The sequence below is a fragment of the Corvus kubaryi genome, unplaced genomic scaffold (genome assembly GCF_017639235.1).
Source record: "Corvus kubaryi isolate FWS band 111438036 unplaced genomic scaffold, C.kubaryi_AGA036_p1.0 37398, whole genome shotgun sequence".
NCBI lineage: Eukaryota > Metazoa > Chordata > Aves > Passeriformes > Corvidae > Corvus > Corvus kubaryi.
Window position 1 is genome coordinate 28,126,320 of NW_024581137.1, and position 18,256 is coordinate 28,144,575.

The 18,256-nt window shown below is 37.5% G+C and overlaps 1 protein-coding gene across 8 annotated transcripts in view; it reads right to left on the reverse strand.

Moving 5' to 3' along the window:
* Positions 1–1,184: 1,184 nt before the first annotated feature.
* Positions 1,185–18,256, reverse strand: part of ITGB8 (integrin subunit beta 8) — a 49,056-nt gene continuing 31,984 nt past the window's right edge. For 2 of the 8 annotated variants that reach the window (XM_042042922.1, XM_042042927.1), the window contains 7 exons: positions 16,378–16,512; positions 13,080–13,485; positions 11,789–12,014; positions 10,146–10,249; positions 8,901–9,064; positions 1,539–1,664; positions 1,185–1,298 (listed from right to left, as the gene is read on the reverse strand). In XM_042042922.1, the coding sequence (XP_041898856.1) occupies positions 1,251–1,298; positions 1,539–1,664; positions 8,901–9,064; positions 10,146–10,249; positions 11,789–12,014; positions 13,080–13,485; positions 16,378–16,512 (1,209 nt within the window). In that variant the 3' untranslated portion in view covers positions 1,185–1,250. Of the gene's footprint in view, positions 1,299–1,429; positions 1,665–3,223; positions 8,808–8,900; positions 9,065–10,145; positions 10,250–11,788; positions 12,015–13,079; positions 13,486–16,377; positions 16,513–18,256 lie in introns of those variants that run through there. The other 6 variants (XR_006018501.1, XM_042042924.1, XM_042042925.1 and 3 more) reach the window with 6 other exon arrangements.

An 18,256-nucleotide genomic window follows, 5' to 3' on the forward strand; every position in this document is an offset into this window, starting at 1 on the left:
TCTTAACTCTGGAAAAGAGCAGGGGAAAGGGACTGCACCTGACCAAGTTCAGAGACACTCTGTTTAGCTTTGCACTACAGACTTTAACTTGCTCTTTTTTGCCCCAAAGTAAAAAAGCTTTCCTCATCAGCTGTTTCCTGATGAAGCCCTCTGATCTTGCGTCTGCAATTTTCAAAGAAGACTCAGGTAGAGCTCAATTTAGATATTGAGAGATGCACAAGAAGCTGAGAAAAGAAGCTGAAAAGAAGCTGAGAAAGACAGGAAGTATTTTTTAGCTGTTTTTTTTTTTTTTTTTCCCCTGGGTGCAGCTGCAAAATGATTCAAGGAAAGAAGCTGACCATAAACACTCCTGAAGACAAGGAAAATCTAGAGAACACCTTGATTAAGGTGTATAAGTCTTTGAAATTCCTGCTTGGTATAGAGCAGAGTAAAGCAAAAATGTGTCTGAAAATTTTGTGAAAAACCCATCCACTGTCATGTCCTCTGTCTCCTCAGCAATGTAGCCAAGTATCTTACAGCCTCAGTGATGCTTTCAGAATGCCTGTGTTAAGGCTATGGTCAAAGCCCAAAAAGTCAGAATGGGGTTTGTGAGAAAGGCTTCTCCTCTGAGAAGTTTTGAGAGCAGAGGAACACCACTCAGAAACAGGTCCTGGGCTCTCCACACTGCTCAGGCATAAACAAGAGGCTTAGGATGAGGCTTAGAGCCCCAAAAGGGGGACTTGGCAGCTGCAGAGCTGAAAGAAATACATCACATGTACTGATTTCAATAAGCATATGTGACATAACTTGGCATAACTATGCTTTTGTGGTTAATAGTTTAGTTTTATCTGCTTGCATACACATCAACTTTATTAAACAGTAACTGTCCTTCATGAATCATGCAGTTCAAGGCCAGGAAAATAATCAGAGACCATGCTATGCTCTGTGCTGAGGAGATAGAATGGTTTGCAAAACATAAGGCAAATTCTGCCTTCTGCCACCCACCACAGTTTCCCTGGGATGAGGAACCAGATGATAATGTTGGGGCCTCTTGAGTGCTAATAAATCAGATTGGCAGCCTACATCTACTTTATATGAATTTTGTACAGTCCAACCCAACTTGGACCACTCCAAGGCTCCAAAGCAGAAGATGAGCAGCCAGAAGAACTGACAGCACCTGTGTTCTAATCACAGCTTCAGACCACTTGGGTTTCTGTAAAACTAGATTTTTATTTACTTCATAAAATACATTAAACTGCTTGGCTTTAAACTCAGGGTAGCAGGAAGGCATTTCCAAGGTTCTTGTCTTTGTTGCAGACCTGAAAGCAAAAGAAACCACCCACTTTTCAGATTAACTCCTTACTAGTCAAAATCAGTCTGTTAAAAAAGTTTTTATTTTTAATTCTAATCATCATCTTTAGGTTGTCATCAGGCATATTCAGATACTCACTCAAACCAACTCTCCCTAATGCCATCCTCTCTGAATATTGGATCAAATTCTGCACCGACCACAAAAGGAATCATGCAGGCAGAGAAATTGTGTAATAGCATGCACCTACATGACTGGTGTCAAAAATGTGGCTGAAATCAGGATCTCTTTCCTCCTCCAGCTTTAGAGGATGTAACTGAGGTTTCTTTTCTCTTTGGTGAGTCCAGCCAGCAAGCCTTTTCCTTGGCAATGGCATCTGCAACAAAATAGCAGTTGTGTTACATTGGAGTCAAATTCAGTACTGTTGTGCCCTTGCAGACAACAGTGTATATATGGGCAAAAACTGGCTAAATACAATGCCACTAATGTCAAAACGTTGTCATTTCCTGGATATTGAAAGTTATATAGGCATGACTCAGTTGCTGGATTTCAGAACACAGGAAAGAAGAAAGAAGAAAGACAGAAAGAAAGATTTCATACAGAGCACTTACCATCATTTCACAACATACAGGATATGCAACACGCTCGGTGCCAGGATCACTGGCTATAGGAGACTTCAGTGTTAACAAAACCTTGGCTTCAAGATTACTGCCAAATGGAAAAATGGAGGCCTACGGCTCTCGCTCAAACTGTACACTTGAATTGTGTGTCTGAAGTTCAGATCTAGGTTTATGTTTACTTGGAGTAATGATAACATTAATATTTCCTCAATAAAGAGCTTTCAAGGAAAATGTGTATTTCTGTTTGTAGGACTGGTTGCATGTTCTTGCTCTGGGTGTCAGTGAAGGTTGATTACAGCATCTGTGAAAGGAAATTTCTCAGACTCAGTCTCACCATGCATATATTGGGATGATGTTCCTTGCTTTGATAAAAGAAGCAAAAATGATTTACAGATTTTCCTTGTGATATTTACTTATTTTTTTCTTTGCAGTTTTGACCTTTTCTTAGTATTTTTCTTTTATTGTTAAGTCCTAGACACTAAGTTAGTTATGTGATGACTGAGAACACATCACTCGTCACTTGATTCTAGCTCTCTCACTCCTAAAAGCAAAAACTGGATCATGTTAGCAGCATGGATGGGTAGTTTTACCAGTGAGGTCTGGCAGATGTCTTAGTGCCACAGATGTCTCTTACTGAGGCATCATGGCAAATTTTGAATGTCCTTATATAGGGCACAGCTAAAGTCCATTTCAAGAGCAATTTCGTGCCACTGTGCAAAGTAAATGCTATGACTGCTTCTGAACAAGAACAGAATGTGTTACCTTCCCCACCAGTGATGTGTTTTCACCAGTACTCGTAAAGAGACCCAAATGTGCAGTGAGTGGCAGACATGAGGCATCTGCAGAGAGATTTACCCATTCCCAGAAATCCAGCGCCTCTGCCACCCAAGAGAGCAAAGGAGAAGAGAGGCTATCACAACCACTTATCAATCTACAGACTGTATTTGTACAGGAAGTGTGTTCTTGTTCTCTACAAAGTAGTAGCACCTCCTGGTCCATTCATGTTTCAGTTGGGTTGGGCAAAGTTAACCAGCTGCACCTCCATACTGATAAATAGCATTTTTTTCCTTCCCATCTTCTCAAAGTTCATCCTGAATCTGCATCCACCCGTTTGCCTACATCTGATAAACAAGGTATTCTTTGTATTTTACCTCTCTGGACACAGTATTGCTCAATTTTAAAATAACCACAATCATATGCTTCCCTTTGCAGACATCTGTGCACCTCAGTAAGTGTGCTTTATACTTTTAAAAGGAGGTGAACATCTCTTCCTTGTCACAGACATATTTAATATTAAAAATATGAAAAATCCATATGGATTAAATATTGATTTTATTTTTTAGAGAGCAAGTACAATGATGTTGCATTAAAATAATGCTATGTCATAGTTGTTACAGCTCTGATAGAAAAATAAACATCTCAATATACTACAGTGTCAACTCATTAATAAATATCACCATAGAAGTTAGTAGTCAACTGAAATTAATAAAACAACTATAAAAGTATACTATTTTAAATAATAAAATATTAAGTATATTTCCAGATGAACAAAAGTAGTGATTTAAAAGTATCATTTAAAATGTAAAATGAGCAGTAAGAAATTATCAGATTTAAAACCTCTTCCCTTACTAACATTCTCTATGCATAAAATCTAGAGACACATTATTTATCTCTCTATATTTTTTTATAAAAGGTAGTATATGTTAAATAGAAAGTTTAAAACTGTAGTATTATTAATAGCTGTCACACAATCGCTAAGTAAGACACTTTAAAGTAGCATTATTTTTGAAGCAGTAGTAGGTAAGAGTGAAGATGTCAGCACAGTGAATTCATCCAACACTAATGCCTCTGCAAAAGACTCTTTCATCTTTCAAACATCTCCCTTCAAAATATAACTGAAACAGCCCAAGTACAATATAGGTATCAGGATGAAATGTTAGAATTTGGACAGAAGCCATTATTTTAACAAATGCAAGATATTTTAATTTTATTTTTATTTTAGTAAATATGTACTTTTTTTAAAAGCATGTGCAGAAAAGGAAACAAAGAGAACATGCAATTCAGAACAGCTTTTCTGAAGTTTAAGAATCTAGAAATTTTAGGATTTTTCTTCCCCCCATCCCCCCTCCAGCAGGCCAACCACTCTGAGCTGGCTTGCTCTCGGTGAAACTGATTTGGCTCACTGTAGAGATGCATTCCCACTGATTAATTTTAACCTTTTTTCCCCCCTCTCCATGGACTTCAATTCTCTATAAGAGCCAACAGATACTTGTGCATCAGAGCAGTCTCAAGAATTAAAAATTAGTGTTTTTCTTAACTATTGCCCCATTTCTGCTTTCCCCTCTCTTGCAAAAGGGAAGCCAAGACATTGGCACCACGTGTTACTCGCCGTCAGGGCAGAGTAGGTGTCACCCAGCACTGACTCAGCACAAATGCCTCTGTGAGAAGTGCCCTTTCCAGCTACAGCTTGCATTCCTTAAGGCTGGCTGGTGGAGATCCAGGGGCTGGTGGGAAGTCAATGGGCAGGTGCCCAAATACTCCCCAGAAGCTTTAGTGGAGGTCTGCAGCATCCAAGTTTACAGGCTGTCCCTTGCTGGGTTGCGTGCAGGCACTTTTGGTGAGTAAAGATGCGAAAAGCCCGCAGCATTAGTGTTCACACTGCACATAACGCAGTCCCAGTGTGGGGCCAAGTGCCTGTGATGCAAACCTAGGACACCACCGCTGCCAAGCCAACCTACTTTGGAGAGGTTTCCTGCCCTGACAGAAGGCGAAGCAAGATCTCAGAGCACCATTTCTGCAGGGATGCTGTCCCCCTTGAAGTCTCCACACAGGCAGCTGTGCCCTTGCATGTCTCTACCCTGGGCATCACCAGACCCTATGTCTGCTTTTAGGATGGGGGGTTGCTTGAAGCTGTTTCACACACTTACTTCCATGGTTTGCAAAACATGCACATTTAGCAGGAAATAAATATTATATATGATCAGACTGGGAAAATAATATTTTTCCATTGCAGTCTGAAAAATGCTTTACATAGCAGGTTTTCATGACATCATAGAGAGGAAAAAATAAATCCAGTTGTAAATAATAGTTAAAATGTAAACTATGCCCATAGGAACATCCTTCCTTTTTAAGGTTAACTTTTAACGTCCTTGCAAATGTAAGGGAATTTCAGCTGGGCACAATGAAAATTCCTTGCATACCATGTGCACGTTTTCTGGATGAAACAGCTATTTTCCCACACACTTCTGCAGCAATCTTATTAGTGTAGTCATGATGCTTGGCAATAACTATTTCATAGCATTTCTTCATTTTACAGTACTCAAAAAAAATCTGAAGTAAAATACATACTTTTTAATTACATAAACATGCAGTTTCTGAAGAGTTAGGCAAATAACCAGTCAAAAGTTAAAAAAAGGGGGACTAGAATTTGAAAATTATACATATGGATTTTAACAGTAACAAATATGCTGTGAAAAGTCATGCACATGCTCTGTTTGTGGGACCAAATCTAAAAACAATTCCCCAAACCAATGATGAGATGCAACAGTATCTGCTGGTATATTTTTGGATATAAGCATGCAGTAGAATTATTTGACTTCAATTTTTCTTGAAGAAGCCCAGTATAAGAAGTGTTATGTGAGAACTGTGGAACATTCTATTCTGAGGTTAGTTATTTTTTCCCCCATTTTTATGAACATCTTTGACGCACAATACATTGAAAACTAATATGAACTAATTTGCCTTTAATATCTCCCATATTAAGCACTATAGGAAGCACAGTCCTGCAATCACTGAAGAAATTCCTTGTGAATTAAAGGCTGCTTTCTCATTTAAGGTCATGTGCTGAGGGAACACAGCTCCCTAAATAGTGAGGCTTTTGTTGAGCTATTCATCTCCTGCAGCAGCCCTTCTGAAAAACATGGTCAAAGGCAGAGGGAAACAAGTACCAAGCAAAGCCAGAGTTTCTCATGGATAGATTCCATCCCTAGAAACAAAGCCTCCTCCCAAGAATCCTGCTCTGTATAAGCTCCCCATGGGCCTTCTAAAAGCCTTGACCTGTCACATTAGCAGCAGCTTATTCTCTTTCACCAGCCTCTTCCACAATACAGCAAAACCATGAGGGAGATGCAAAAAAAGCTATTTTTTGTCTTTTATTTTTTTCTTTCCTTTTTTTTTTCTTTTCTTTTTCTTTTTTTTAAATATCCATTTTTTAATCTCAGGACAGCAGGCAGTTTACAGTGCAATTTGTCCTGTGAGCCTGCTCTATCTGACCAGAGCATTTTAAACATTCAGGCAGGTGTCTGATAAGGAAATACTGGCCGTGCCCCTTCACAGGCAGCACTGCAATGCCAAGTGCTACAGAAGAAAAGCAGTAGCAGCATGATGTGTCTGGAAGATGGGTATTACAGCTCAAGTCTTTCTTCCACCAAGAACCCAGTTCCATTGGCCCCTACCCACAAAACTGAACTCCCTCTAAGAGTGAAAAGTAACTTCTAAAGAAAAAAAGATAGTTATTTGTTCAGTAAACACTTCAGTACACACTTAAAGGCCATTATACGGTGAGGAATATTTTTTTAAAAGGGTTTATAACACTGTTTAAAAAACATACTTAACCTCTTTTATATACTTAGATATACTCCACTAAGCACCGAATTTTTTTTTTTGTTAAGTTAAATAGACAACCAAAGATTTGTTTCCCACTCACAAATAGCCATGAATTGTGACAAGAGTAACAGCAGGTCAACCTTTATCAAACTTTTATCTTTATCCCACCGAAACCAATTTTTGGAATCTTTTAATTTACACAGAAGGAAAACATTTTAAAAGAAAGAGTTTAAAGTGTACTTGATAGGTTACAGAATTAATCTACAATTAAGCTATCACTAAAGTCAGGGTCAGTGTAAAGAAATACTCTTTTTGTTAAATGAGACACTTTGTGTGGTAGAAAGCTGAAGGCCTACTTTGGAGACTGCTTTAGAAACATTTAATAGTCCAATTTACAGGTTTTTTTAAAACACAGGCAAGACCCAAAGGTCTAGAGCTTTTATGACTAATGAAAGGCCCATTGTCTGTATATTATTTTTCCCAATCCCACTTGATCCATTACCCAAGAAACTTAACACTCATAAAACACTCATCATTTTTCTACATCCTGTCTTCCTTTCAATCCTCATACTCCTCAGGTTTCAGTGGGAATTTACGTAAGAAATACAGAATAGGAAATACAAGTAATTTCTACGAACTGCACATAAGGAAGTCCTGCTTTGTTTCTGTAACTCTTGTCTATGACAAATAGTGACAATATCTAGTATTAATAATAAATGTTGTTAAAATGATGTACTGTCTTCTGAGGTGATTTTTCTTTTTGTCAGCAATGTTTTAGTGCATTAGAGGTTGATCAGATTTTTGTAGGGTTTCAGCAGCATAGAGTTAGTAAATCAGACTGACACTTCCAACGCCCATATAGCAATAACATGTCTTCTACCATTCTAGCTGGTTTCGGGGGCAAAAAAAATGCTTCTGCTTGACTTTGTAGCTCACATTCTGCTCTCAGACAAGCTTATATTGGTCCCACCATGTTTGGAAGAGTTTTGCCCACTTCTGAAGGCAGAATCTGATCCATATTTATAAAGTCAATAAGTATGTTCTCTGAAGAAAAAAGAGTTCTATTTTCCTCACCTTCTTCTAAATTGCAGGTTCTTTTCCCCATCACACACTGGACATATTTCTCAATGCACAGTCACAAAAACTGAAGTGGTTACAAAAAAACTTACAAAACCTAATCTCATAAACTAATTTACATAGAGAAAAAGAGCACGTGTAAAATCAGACTTATGCCTGACATATACAAAAAGATCAAAGTCTTTATTTGGCAAAACACTGACATGTAGCTAGCAAACCAAACACAGCTCTGGTATAATTTATCTATTTGCAATGGAATTGATGCTGCTGATTCTAAATGCGAAGTCTGCTGGCAGTGATCATCATGTAGACTATGCTGTTGTACAGAAGAACTCATTTTCTGTAGCCACTCAGTTTCCAAACACCTTAAATTTTGTATAAAATGGGAGGTTATATTTAAACAAGTAAAAAACCTAAAAATTACTCTTTATCAGATATAAATTATCTTTAAGTGACATGATCCATATAAAAATTATATATATAATTTACCTGCGTGTGCATGCATGTGTGTGTGTATACACACACAACATGCACCCATACCAGGAACCAAACATTCATTTAATCCCATCATTTTTATGAGGAAAAGATAAGAGGCATAAGCAGACAAATTAGTGGAATTTGTCAACTGAGAGAACTATAAAAGTACCATTTACTCTATTTAAGAGCATTTTAATAGTTTCATCTATTGCTATAATATACAGCACTGTTAATACTTCAGTCACAGCTTTTTTCCATTCCCACAGAGCACATCAGTACTAGCTACATGTAGAGTGAGATCAGTGCTTTGTCAGACCGGTTTCTATCTACATTCTAGGCCATAACTAAATAAATTAGAATATGCTAAAGTGCTACATCAACACTAATGTTTCTGAACAGTAGTAACGCACATTTCTCTTTCAAAAAAAGTTTTAAAAAATACAGCAGCTATAGTTCCAAACATAATCACATAATGTGAATATGTTTACATGTCACTTTGTTACAGTATTCAACAAAATGCACAACAAAAAACCATATGGCAACAGTCAAGACTCCCACAGAGTACAAAAGGTAGCTTTTTAAAAGTCGAGCATGATGGAAATAGACATTTGCAGTCTTCAGAATTCACACTTGAAAGTTTCATTTAATCGCAACTTGCTGATGTCGATATTTATTTCCTCTGGTTTGTCACGTCTGTATGTTACTGTTCTTGTACAAACTGTAGGCAAAAACATCTTATCCTTGAAGGAGAAGATACAAGTTTTATCAGCAATTAGCTAACTTTTATATGCAAGAAAAAGATTACTGAAGATGATGGCTCTGAAATCAATTACCTTCTTTGTTGTAGATACTCTGTAATCAGATGAAGATTTAACTTTATTGCTACTCCCCTGCAGAATTATCTGCCTGATGATAAGGACAACAAGCAACCCGATCAAAAAGGTAACTATAAAGATTATGGAAAATACTCTAAAGTAGCTTCGTCCAGAGAAACAATCTGCAACAAAAGGAAAGCACAAGGGTAAAGCCTAACGTATGGAACTGGCACATCCCTCTAACACAGGCATATTTCCACTGCTTAGTAATGTTGTATAAATGTAACACGAGCCTGATAAAAATTAAGAGAAAATAAATTAAGGGAAGTTAAGAGGAAAAGTTATCATATGCAAGCTTCTAAAGTTGGGCATATCAAGAAAGGCAATTCAGATTAAGATCCATTGTAGAAAAATAGTGAAACTATTACTCCTTTAATCTACAGAACTAAGACTCAGGCTTCATTGTATTGCCCATCACAAATTCTCTGTAGAGTGAGTTTATAGCTAAAATAGAGAGGATGAAATATTAGAGATATTTGGGACAGAGAGAATTTAATCTTCACAAGACGACAGTAAAGATCACTGGTAAAATATGAAAGAAAATGTGTTTTTTTGAATCCTTTTCCAGTACTCTCCTCACTGGTAAACTAACACAGTAAGCTTTCCTTAATACTAAAGTTATAAAAAAGTATTCACAGCTAGTTTCCTCTTTTATGAACTGTAGTATAAAAACATTTATGTAAATGTTAAGTGACAAACCATTTACCTGCATTTTTTTGCTGTATGGAGTGATTACTTTATGAGATTTTATTAAAAAAGATTTTATTCTTCCACAGCCCTCATAACTGTAGTTTTTTATACTTGAAAGGAACATTTAAACATTACTGAACTTGAGGTAAGCATTCCACTTCTTTCTTGTTTCTGGTAATGTCAAATAATATAAGCATATTCAAAGTAATAAAACATACAGATGTCATAACAAATTTTTATAATTATTTCTTTAAGCATTGCTCAGGCAGGATTCATCATTATTAGATGTGACTTCTCAAGGAGCCAGGAAAACCAAACTTAGCAATGCTTGTCATTCGTATTTCCTGTTATTATTTATCTTTTACTTTCCCTAAAGCTACAAATGATTTTTATCTTTTTCCTGCTTTCTTTCTTTGCTATTGTAATAATGTGACATGCTTCTGAAAGACATTTTAACACTGGCAAATTCAATTACTAATCCCAATAGATTTTAATCTAGAAAATGCCACTTACCTGAAGTGTGGTCAATATAATGCAGTAGGTAAGCGCATGAGGTTGTGCACTGGTCAAGTATTGCTTGAGATGAGCTGTTAGAATGATGGCACTGAACACAGTTCCTGTAAAATAAAAAATATAATTAAAAACCTATGTCTTTCTCTGCACTCCCCTTTAAGAGATCTTATCAACAAGCTGACGTAGTGCTTACACATAATGCTTTCCTGTTGTTAGTAAAAACATTGTGACATTTATTTATTTTTTTTCTGAAATGTGATGCCTCTCTCAGCATTTTATCCCTCTGGTGCTTCTCAGAACCAACTAGTTGGAAGTTGTAAACTCAAACGTCTTTGGCTTTGAGCCACCTTCATCCAATCCCTGCTCTGCCTTTTGAGATGCGAGTTTGCCACAGGGTGTAGCTAAGGTCCAACACCCTTTCTTCAGCTTTCAGCCTCCAGTTCCGTTCTAGTCCTTCCTTACCTATCAATCTGATTAGGATGCATGCTGGAACTGAAGGGTAGAGATAGGGGGAGGAAACACAGCTTTGTCAATAACTTTTGGATGCTATGTTAAGACAAAGCCAAGTAAGTCTGCACTGCTGGGCAGTTTAGAGAGAGCAGCACAAGAGGAAGGCAATGCTCTCAGTCTTACTGTCTTCACTGTGTAGCCCTGCAGGAGACAGACATCATAAGATATCAATCACAAGAGATTCCAAAAAAGCCCTAGATGGATTTTTAATGAAGATATGCCATTTTCTGAATTTACTAAAGGCGTGCATTTTACAGTGACTTTGAACAAGTGTAAGCCAGAAAGGCTAACTGCATTCTATCTAGTGAACTCTTAGCAGCAACCTTGCCAGATGTGGCCAAGCTTGGCTCTCCAACATTTTCACCAGATGAGCTATAATTGAAATTAATACAAATAAACAATGATTCTGTTTAGAGCACAATGACCTTTCCAACAAAAGGCTGATCTTTCACCCTCTGCACAGTGAGATTCAGAACATTACATGATGAGAGGGTGCAGAAAAGCCGTGCCCAAGGAAAGGGCTTCATTTGCTCTCTGTGCCAGGACCACACAGTGCACCACTGAGAGCCTGGTCTAGCTTCTCTCCTCCTGGGCTTGCTCATTTCAACCTCTACACTGTCCCTTCCTTTACATGGATAAGGAAAAATGATGTGCTTTAAGGCCAGCATGGCAAAGACTAAGTGTTTTAAAACTGCAATGAAGAATGTTGTTCTCTGTGTAAGACCAGCTCTGCTCTGCTGATCTGACACTGCACAGGCACTGCTCTAGTTCCACACCTCCTTCTTTCAGCTGAGAAGCATAAGGAGTGTGCAAAAACAAATGTGGAGACTCTTATTGGACTTGGTGGCATTCAAAAGTAGGATCAAATTTCCATTTTTAAAAATACAAATTTATGGTTTTATTTCCTACCCAGAAGATTTCATATGAAGCATGAAATGGTTAAAATAGATGCCAACATGCAATTCTCTGAATTGCCAGTGTGAATCCAACTACCCAAAGAAGTATCAAGTATGAACTGTACCAATTTCCTACAATCTAAATAGCTAAGAAATACAGTATCTACCAAGCAAAAATATTTCTTCATGTTTCAACACTAGGGAGTGAAAAAGTCAAGTCTAGCACAAGAAACATACCAGTTTTCTTCACAGGCTTTGTTACAAGTAGGGCAATATTCACAGAAACGGCCAAAGCTTCTCGGATCTGTGCACTCACACTTTCCACATACACATTTTCCTCTTCCACTGCAAATCTGGCCCTTTGAATTCAGGCAGTACTTTGCTGATTGTGATGAGCACTCGCAATGATCACCTTCCCAGCCAGCAAAGCATTTGCATTTACCACCTTCACATTCACCATTACCTACAACATAGAGAGTCTGGAGTCATATGCTTCCATGAAAACATAGAAAATAAATTTTTAGATGGATACATTTGTATTGTTTGTGCTTTACCTTAAACAGAGCAAATTTAGACCTGGACTTTCTAATTAGTTTTTAAGTTAACATCTTGGACTGAAATTACTGGGATGATAAATATTGAAGGCTGATGTTCATTGCTTAAGTTGAGCAAAAGTTGCTACTATGATGTCACCCTAAAACCTTCTACTAAAATTTTTCTCTTTTGCCTTGGATCAAAACAATGGAGATTAGGAATTATGCAATGACCAGGAAAATAGTCTTTAGGCAAACTAAACAAACTTCTCTTTAGCAAGAAAACATTCCATTCAAATAAACAGCAAGATTCAGTGGAAGGAGTATCAAGTTCATGTGCACAGACCACGTTCTTTCCTTTTCCTTTTCCTTTTCCCTTTCCTTTTCCTTTTCTTCCTTTTCCTCTTTTTTTTTCCCTCTTCTCTACCATAAAGCAGACTACAAAAAGAATAAGAATTTCTAACAATTCTGTTTCACTTAAGAGTCTTCTTTCTGAAGCAGGCATTCCAAACAGTGTTTGTGTCTATACCAGTATTTGAAATCAAGTGCCACCGAATCTCTCACAGGACTGATTTAGGGTGGTAGAAAATCAGAACCTCACCTGGAAGCTACGATTCCTTCCTAATCTCTCAGTATCTCATATTCCCACTAGGCTGAAATGTATAAACTAGCTTTCTGGAATAAATGTTACTTTTTGTTTGAGAAATTAGTATTATTACTTATTAAGAATTTTGAGATTTAAATATTAAAACAGCTAAACTTTGGAAAAAAAAAATCAGTATATTTCCTGGAAAACAGTGGTGAAATTTAGAAGACAGTGTCTATGCCTGTGGTGAAGAGAGCCCAGGAGTGTGAATTCCTAACAAGATGTTCAGGACATTGCCCACATTAATTCTGCACAAACAATTCTTGTTCTTGACAGCCTTATATCACTGTTTTCAGCTGCATCATGTACATTAGCCTCAGCAAATACAGACATAAATGCTGCAACTTACCAGAACATAAGTTTCCCTGGTGATAGGGGCAGGAAAAATCATCCATTTCACAGTACTTGCCATACACCTTGCCTAGCTTGTTTTTGTAGCAGAAACATTTTCCATCTATGCAATTTCCTTGACCACTGCAGATGGGTTGGTCCTGGTGTTGCCTGCATTGCTCTGAGGAAAGTGTGTCTCTGTTAGAGCTACAGTTATTGTCATTGCAATGGGACTGTTTGCTGTCAGTAGAAGTTTCATCAGCCCACACTCTTTTGTGCCCTGTGCTGTCTCCATACTGACAGGCACAGCTTTGCTGCACATTAACAATGGCAGTTTCATTGAAACCAATAGGCTTAAGTATGGCATATTTTCTTCCTCCAGTTGTATGACATCCTTTCATTGTAATTGATACATTGAAAAGTACCTAAGAAGAAATAAATATGGATTTATTATTATTATTATTATAATTATTATTATTTCCTTGCTTACATTTGCTTAAAATTTTTAACACATAAAAATAAAGCAGAATCTTATATTGTATATGAATGTGCACTAGCTGATAATAGCAAAATACACAGTGGTCACTTGTCAAACATGATATATTAGTAATGATAGGCATCACAAATACAGTTAAAATCCTAACAATAGAGGATTGACAGAAGTCTACTTTTCAAGTTAAGAAAGCATCGTTGCAAAAGACAACTTTATACAAATTAAATGGAAATAGAAACACCATCACATCCTCCTTCTATTATTTAATGTATACATATCACAGAAATATTCAGGTAAGAATTGGGACTAGACTGAGCAAGCCAATACACAAACAGACACAGAGATACTCTTCATAAAAAGAATCTATAGTGAATGTCCTGCTGCAGAAATGGTCATGCACATAGAAACCACACAGGTTTCTGGATGGCCCTAGCTACTCCTACTAAAACACAGAAATGGCTCACATGCTAGCAGCAGATTACTTTCCTCAATTCCATGGAGCCAGTGCCTAGTTCTGGGCCATGCCATGGCCATCACCACCATCCTCCAGGTCCTCATCCCAGCAGTGCCCACTACAGCAGCAGCCCCCATGGCTTTTTGTAGTCCTGGCACAGGACTAAAAATAATTCTGGTGGTTAGGTGATGGCCATAGAGTTTCCATCAATCACCACTAAAAGTTTTTGACAGCTCTGGCATGTGTGACACACTAGATATCAGTCTTGTGTTTCACAACTTTTATTTTGGCTTTATTTTTGACCAGTACGCTTCTGACACAGTATTCTCTCTAAGGTTTGGTATTTTTTCAGTTTCCTGATGTAAAACAACTCTTTCTTGCCTCCTCAGAGAAAATGTAACCAGGAGGGAAAAGTCAGAAAGGAGCGCAAGAGAAGCAAGTACCTTTAATCTTTAGTTCCAAGAAATAAAGATTTCCAAATAAAAAAGGAGAAACCCCGAGAAACTGATTACATATGAGGTTGAAACTACCAACAAATACTAAGGCCATTCATCTCTCATCACTGTCTCTCCCTCCCGCTGTGCCCCCACACGAGAACAACCCAGCCCTTGGGGACAATGGTGGCTTTGTGGCGAGTGGGGCTGCGGCTGCCTACACAGACAACAGGAGAAGAATGCTGTGCAGAAACATGCACTTAATGTCATACTGAGGGGGCACACAGGCTTTATCTCACCCTTTGCTTTTCTTCTTCTCGTTTCTCAAATGTGCCACTACACACATAACCCCTCAGTAGCCCACACTCTCCGTGCATGAGATTTCTTCCCTTGGGTTGCAGGGCAAAAGTGCGGCTGTAGAGAAATTGATTCATACAGCAGGTGTGTATCGCGGGGAGGACAGGCTGCAGGTAGGGAATGTGCTTTTTATTCAACACACAGCCCTGCCAGAGAACATCATCTTCATGTACAAAACAGTACTGGAAGGATGGCAGGGAAATGGGAGGGAAGGGAAAATCATGTCGTGCATATGAGTTGTGAAATTTGATTCTGAACACAGCGGCAGATAGATTAAACCTGTGGTGACTAAATAATTACAACACCATGACACTTGCTAATAGCCAAAGTTAGTTTTGCACCCTGAAGAGGTCACAGGATTCTTCCAGAATTTAATCCACTTTGTGTTTTGGTAAGAAAAGGAAGGAAGAAGGATTAGACAATGAAAGGAATGTGAGAATTAAGGAAAAGCATTTTGTCTGTAAACAAATACTGAAAGAAGGATTTATCGTTAAAATAAATTAATCTCTTAAGGATGGCTCATTTTCAACAGCAGTAGAGGTTTAGGACCACATGCAATCTTTTACAGTCAACTGGCTTGGCTTTTTATTAAAAAGAAACAGATATAAATATTTTTCTTTTCAGTAAACAGAACAAATTCCAGTCCTGTTTCTTATGACATGCCCAGGGATCAACAGTGGAGAAAAGATGTGTTAAGAATAAAAACAGCAAATCTCCCATAAACTGTAGAAGCCAATCAGCAGCATGCAGACAAAATTCAGGAAAGCATAAAATACATTTAAATGTACATTACAATTCACACATTTAATCTACTGATTTATTTCGCTATTTCTACACACAGACACAAGTAAAATCACACTAGCTGAGACATATGTACATGTCAAGCAGGAAAGAAGTCCTTGCCCTTGCTCTCTAGAAACACAGACCTCTTCCTGGCAAGCTAAAAGAATTACTTTGGTAGTCCAAGCAATTAACTAAATATATCAAGGCACAGAGAAGTTTTTCTGGGAAGAAAGCCATGTTCTTTACATCAGACAGACATCTTCCCCTGCATTTTCATGATGCATGAGGCTCTGTTTCATTCAGTAGGTAGCACCAATTCAAATGGGAATAAATTATTTTAATAATTTGATTTATAAAATAAACTAAATATCCACAAACCTGTTTGGGCATGAATACTACTAAAGCAAGAAGAGAGGAAGGTGACACCTAGTACAGACTCAAGGAACACAAATTCCAGTGATTTTTTTCCACTGGGTGATTATCTTTCAACCTCTTTACGTACAGATTTCATCGCAATGGATGTGGTGGTTGTGCCCAGTGGAGGACAAAGAAGGAAAGTTTTAATGGACGTTAGCTTTCAGGAAAAGCTTTGAGCCTTAGTTCCATGGGATTAGTGAGAATTAAAATAAGATTCAAGAAAAATAAATCCAGAGAATAATAGAGAGCCTGTGATCATTAATCACATAAATCCATTTTCAGTTTAAGTAAATCCCTAGAAGATTTCACACCATTGAAACCCAACCAAACAGAAAAATAAGTATTCCAGTTCCTTGAAGAATGAGAACTATCAACATACTTCTTTATTATATCCCACATTTTTACATCCTTCCATGCCAGTTTTTTTACTTCCATCAGGACAGATTGCAGTGATATTGAAATGAAGACCTTGGATCTGGTTATCCACTTGAATTTTCACTTCAGAGATTAGTTTCTGTAACCAGAAAACAAGTTTTACTAGCATTGCATCTCAAAATATAATGTACATTAGTGACTAACACTAAGTACAGCTACTATGTCTGACTAAAAATGAAGAAAGCTTGTCTGTGTGAATAAAGGAATGAATTAAAGCATTGTTTCCCATGTAAAGACCCAATTACATTCCAAATATACACAACCAATGAACTGGTAATTCTGATAAAGAGGATTAGGTTTTCCAGATGAAAATGTTTTCAGCTTTGCTAACATGCTTTTGAGAGACTGCATTTTTCGCAATTTGAAAATCTATTCCAACAACCATGTGCAACAAAAACTGCTCATTGAGTCCACGCTGCCTTTTAGCCACACACCTAAAATGTACTGTTACAACAGTAAACATACATAAAACCACTGTTATCCAGTAGAAAAGTTTCCTAATTGACTTGACACTTTATAAACTTCTGATATTTTGCATCTGTCTTGGAAAATTTTCTCTGAACAAACCTTAGGGTGACCCAAAGGCTACTGGGATTATTATTACAGATTTTTCTGGGTCAGCTAAGACTATGTAAGCCAACAATTGGCTGATCCCATTAGGGCATTTTGCAATAAAAAATAATGAAAAAGCCAGCTACTTTGTAACTTGTATTTACTACATACCCTAAAATCCTTCTTCCTTCAAGGAAGAAATACTTCTTCTTGACCATTTAAAAATTTATTAAAGCTCTGTACAAACTTATGAGCTGAAATTTGCACAAAGGGATTTTTAAAATTCCTGTCATATTACTATTAAAAATGAGTTTAGTGGGATCTTTTTACTGCTACAAATGGAAATGCAATTACATGAATCTTAACACATGTTTATCTTAGTAACTTTTTGAAAATTAGTGACTCATCTTTGGCTTTTTAGCCAGGGATTTTCAGCCAGGGTTTTCCATAGCTAAGCCGAAGGTTTCCCTGCCTGGAACAAGACTGCAAGAGGCCCACCGTCATTGAATATCAACACTAAATTTATTTTCTTATCTAAGTCCTTTTTTTCTAGAAGGCAACACTTTCAAGACCTGTTCACCATGTGTTTATATATTGAAAGCCCCTAAAACTATGATAAAAATCTCAAACTGTGAAATCCAGTGAAGGTTAGGATGGGAAGAAAGACAGTGTCCAAAATATGAAAATAAAGCAAAAGCAAACTGGGGGTGGCTGGACCAGGAAAGTCCCACTGAAACTTGTACTGAACTAAATAATTGTTTCATAAATTTTAATTTCTTCTCCTTGAATGTTTGCCCTGCACTGGGTAAGAACTGTGTTACAGTTTAGGATGAACAGTGTAAAGGTGTCATACAAAAGGACTACAATCTTCAAAATTTTTTGCCAGCAACTTCCTGCAAATCTCCATATTCAAAATGAAATCTCTCAACTTTATAAGAGAAGTAAAATATCAGTGAGAACTTCTCTGCACTTTGATGGCCCCTAAACTCCTCTGCTTTTGAATGTCTTTGACTTCTGCCCAGTGTCTCCAACATGACAGTGAGCAAAACGTGTGCAAAAGCACTCCATGGACTAGGAACAGACACAGGGGCTGGCTCTTCATTATAGCAAATTTGCTGTAAGCAAATTGCCTAATTCTGTGGTTAAGGAAGTAAAATGGATAGCTTCGGCCCCCCAAATCCAATCAATTTAAAAAAAAAAGGTGATACCTGTGGATACCTTGCATACACTTTTGTAGCTAAGTTTTCAACTTTTTGAACCTAAATGTTTGT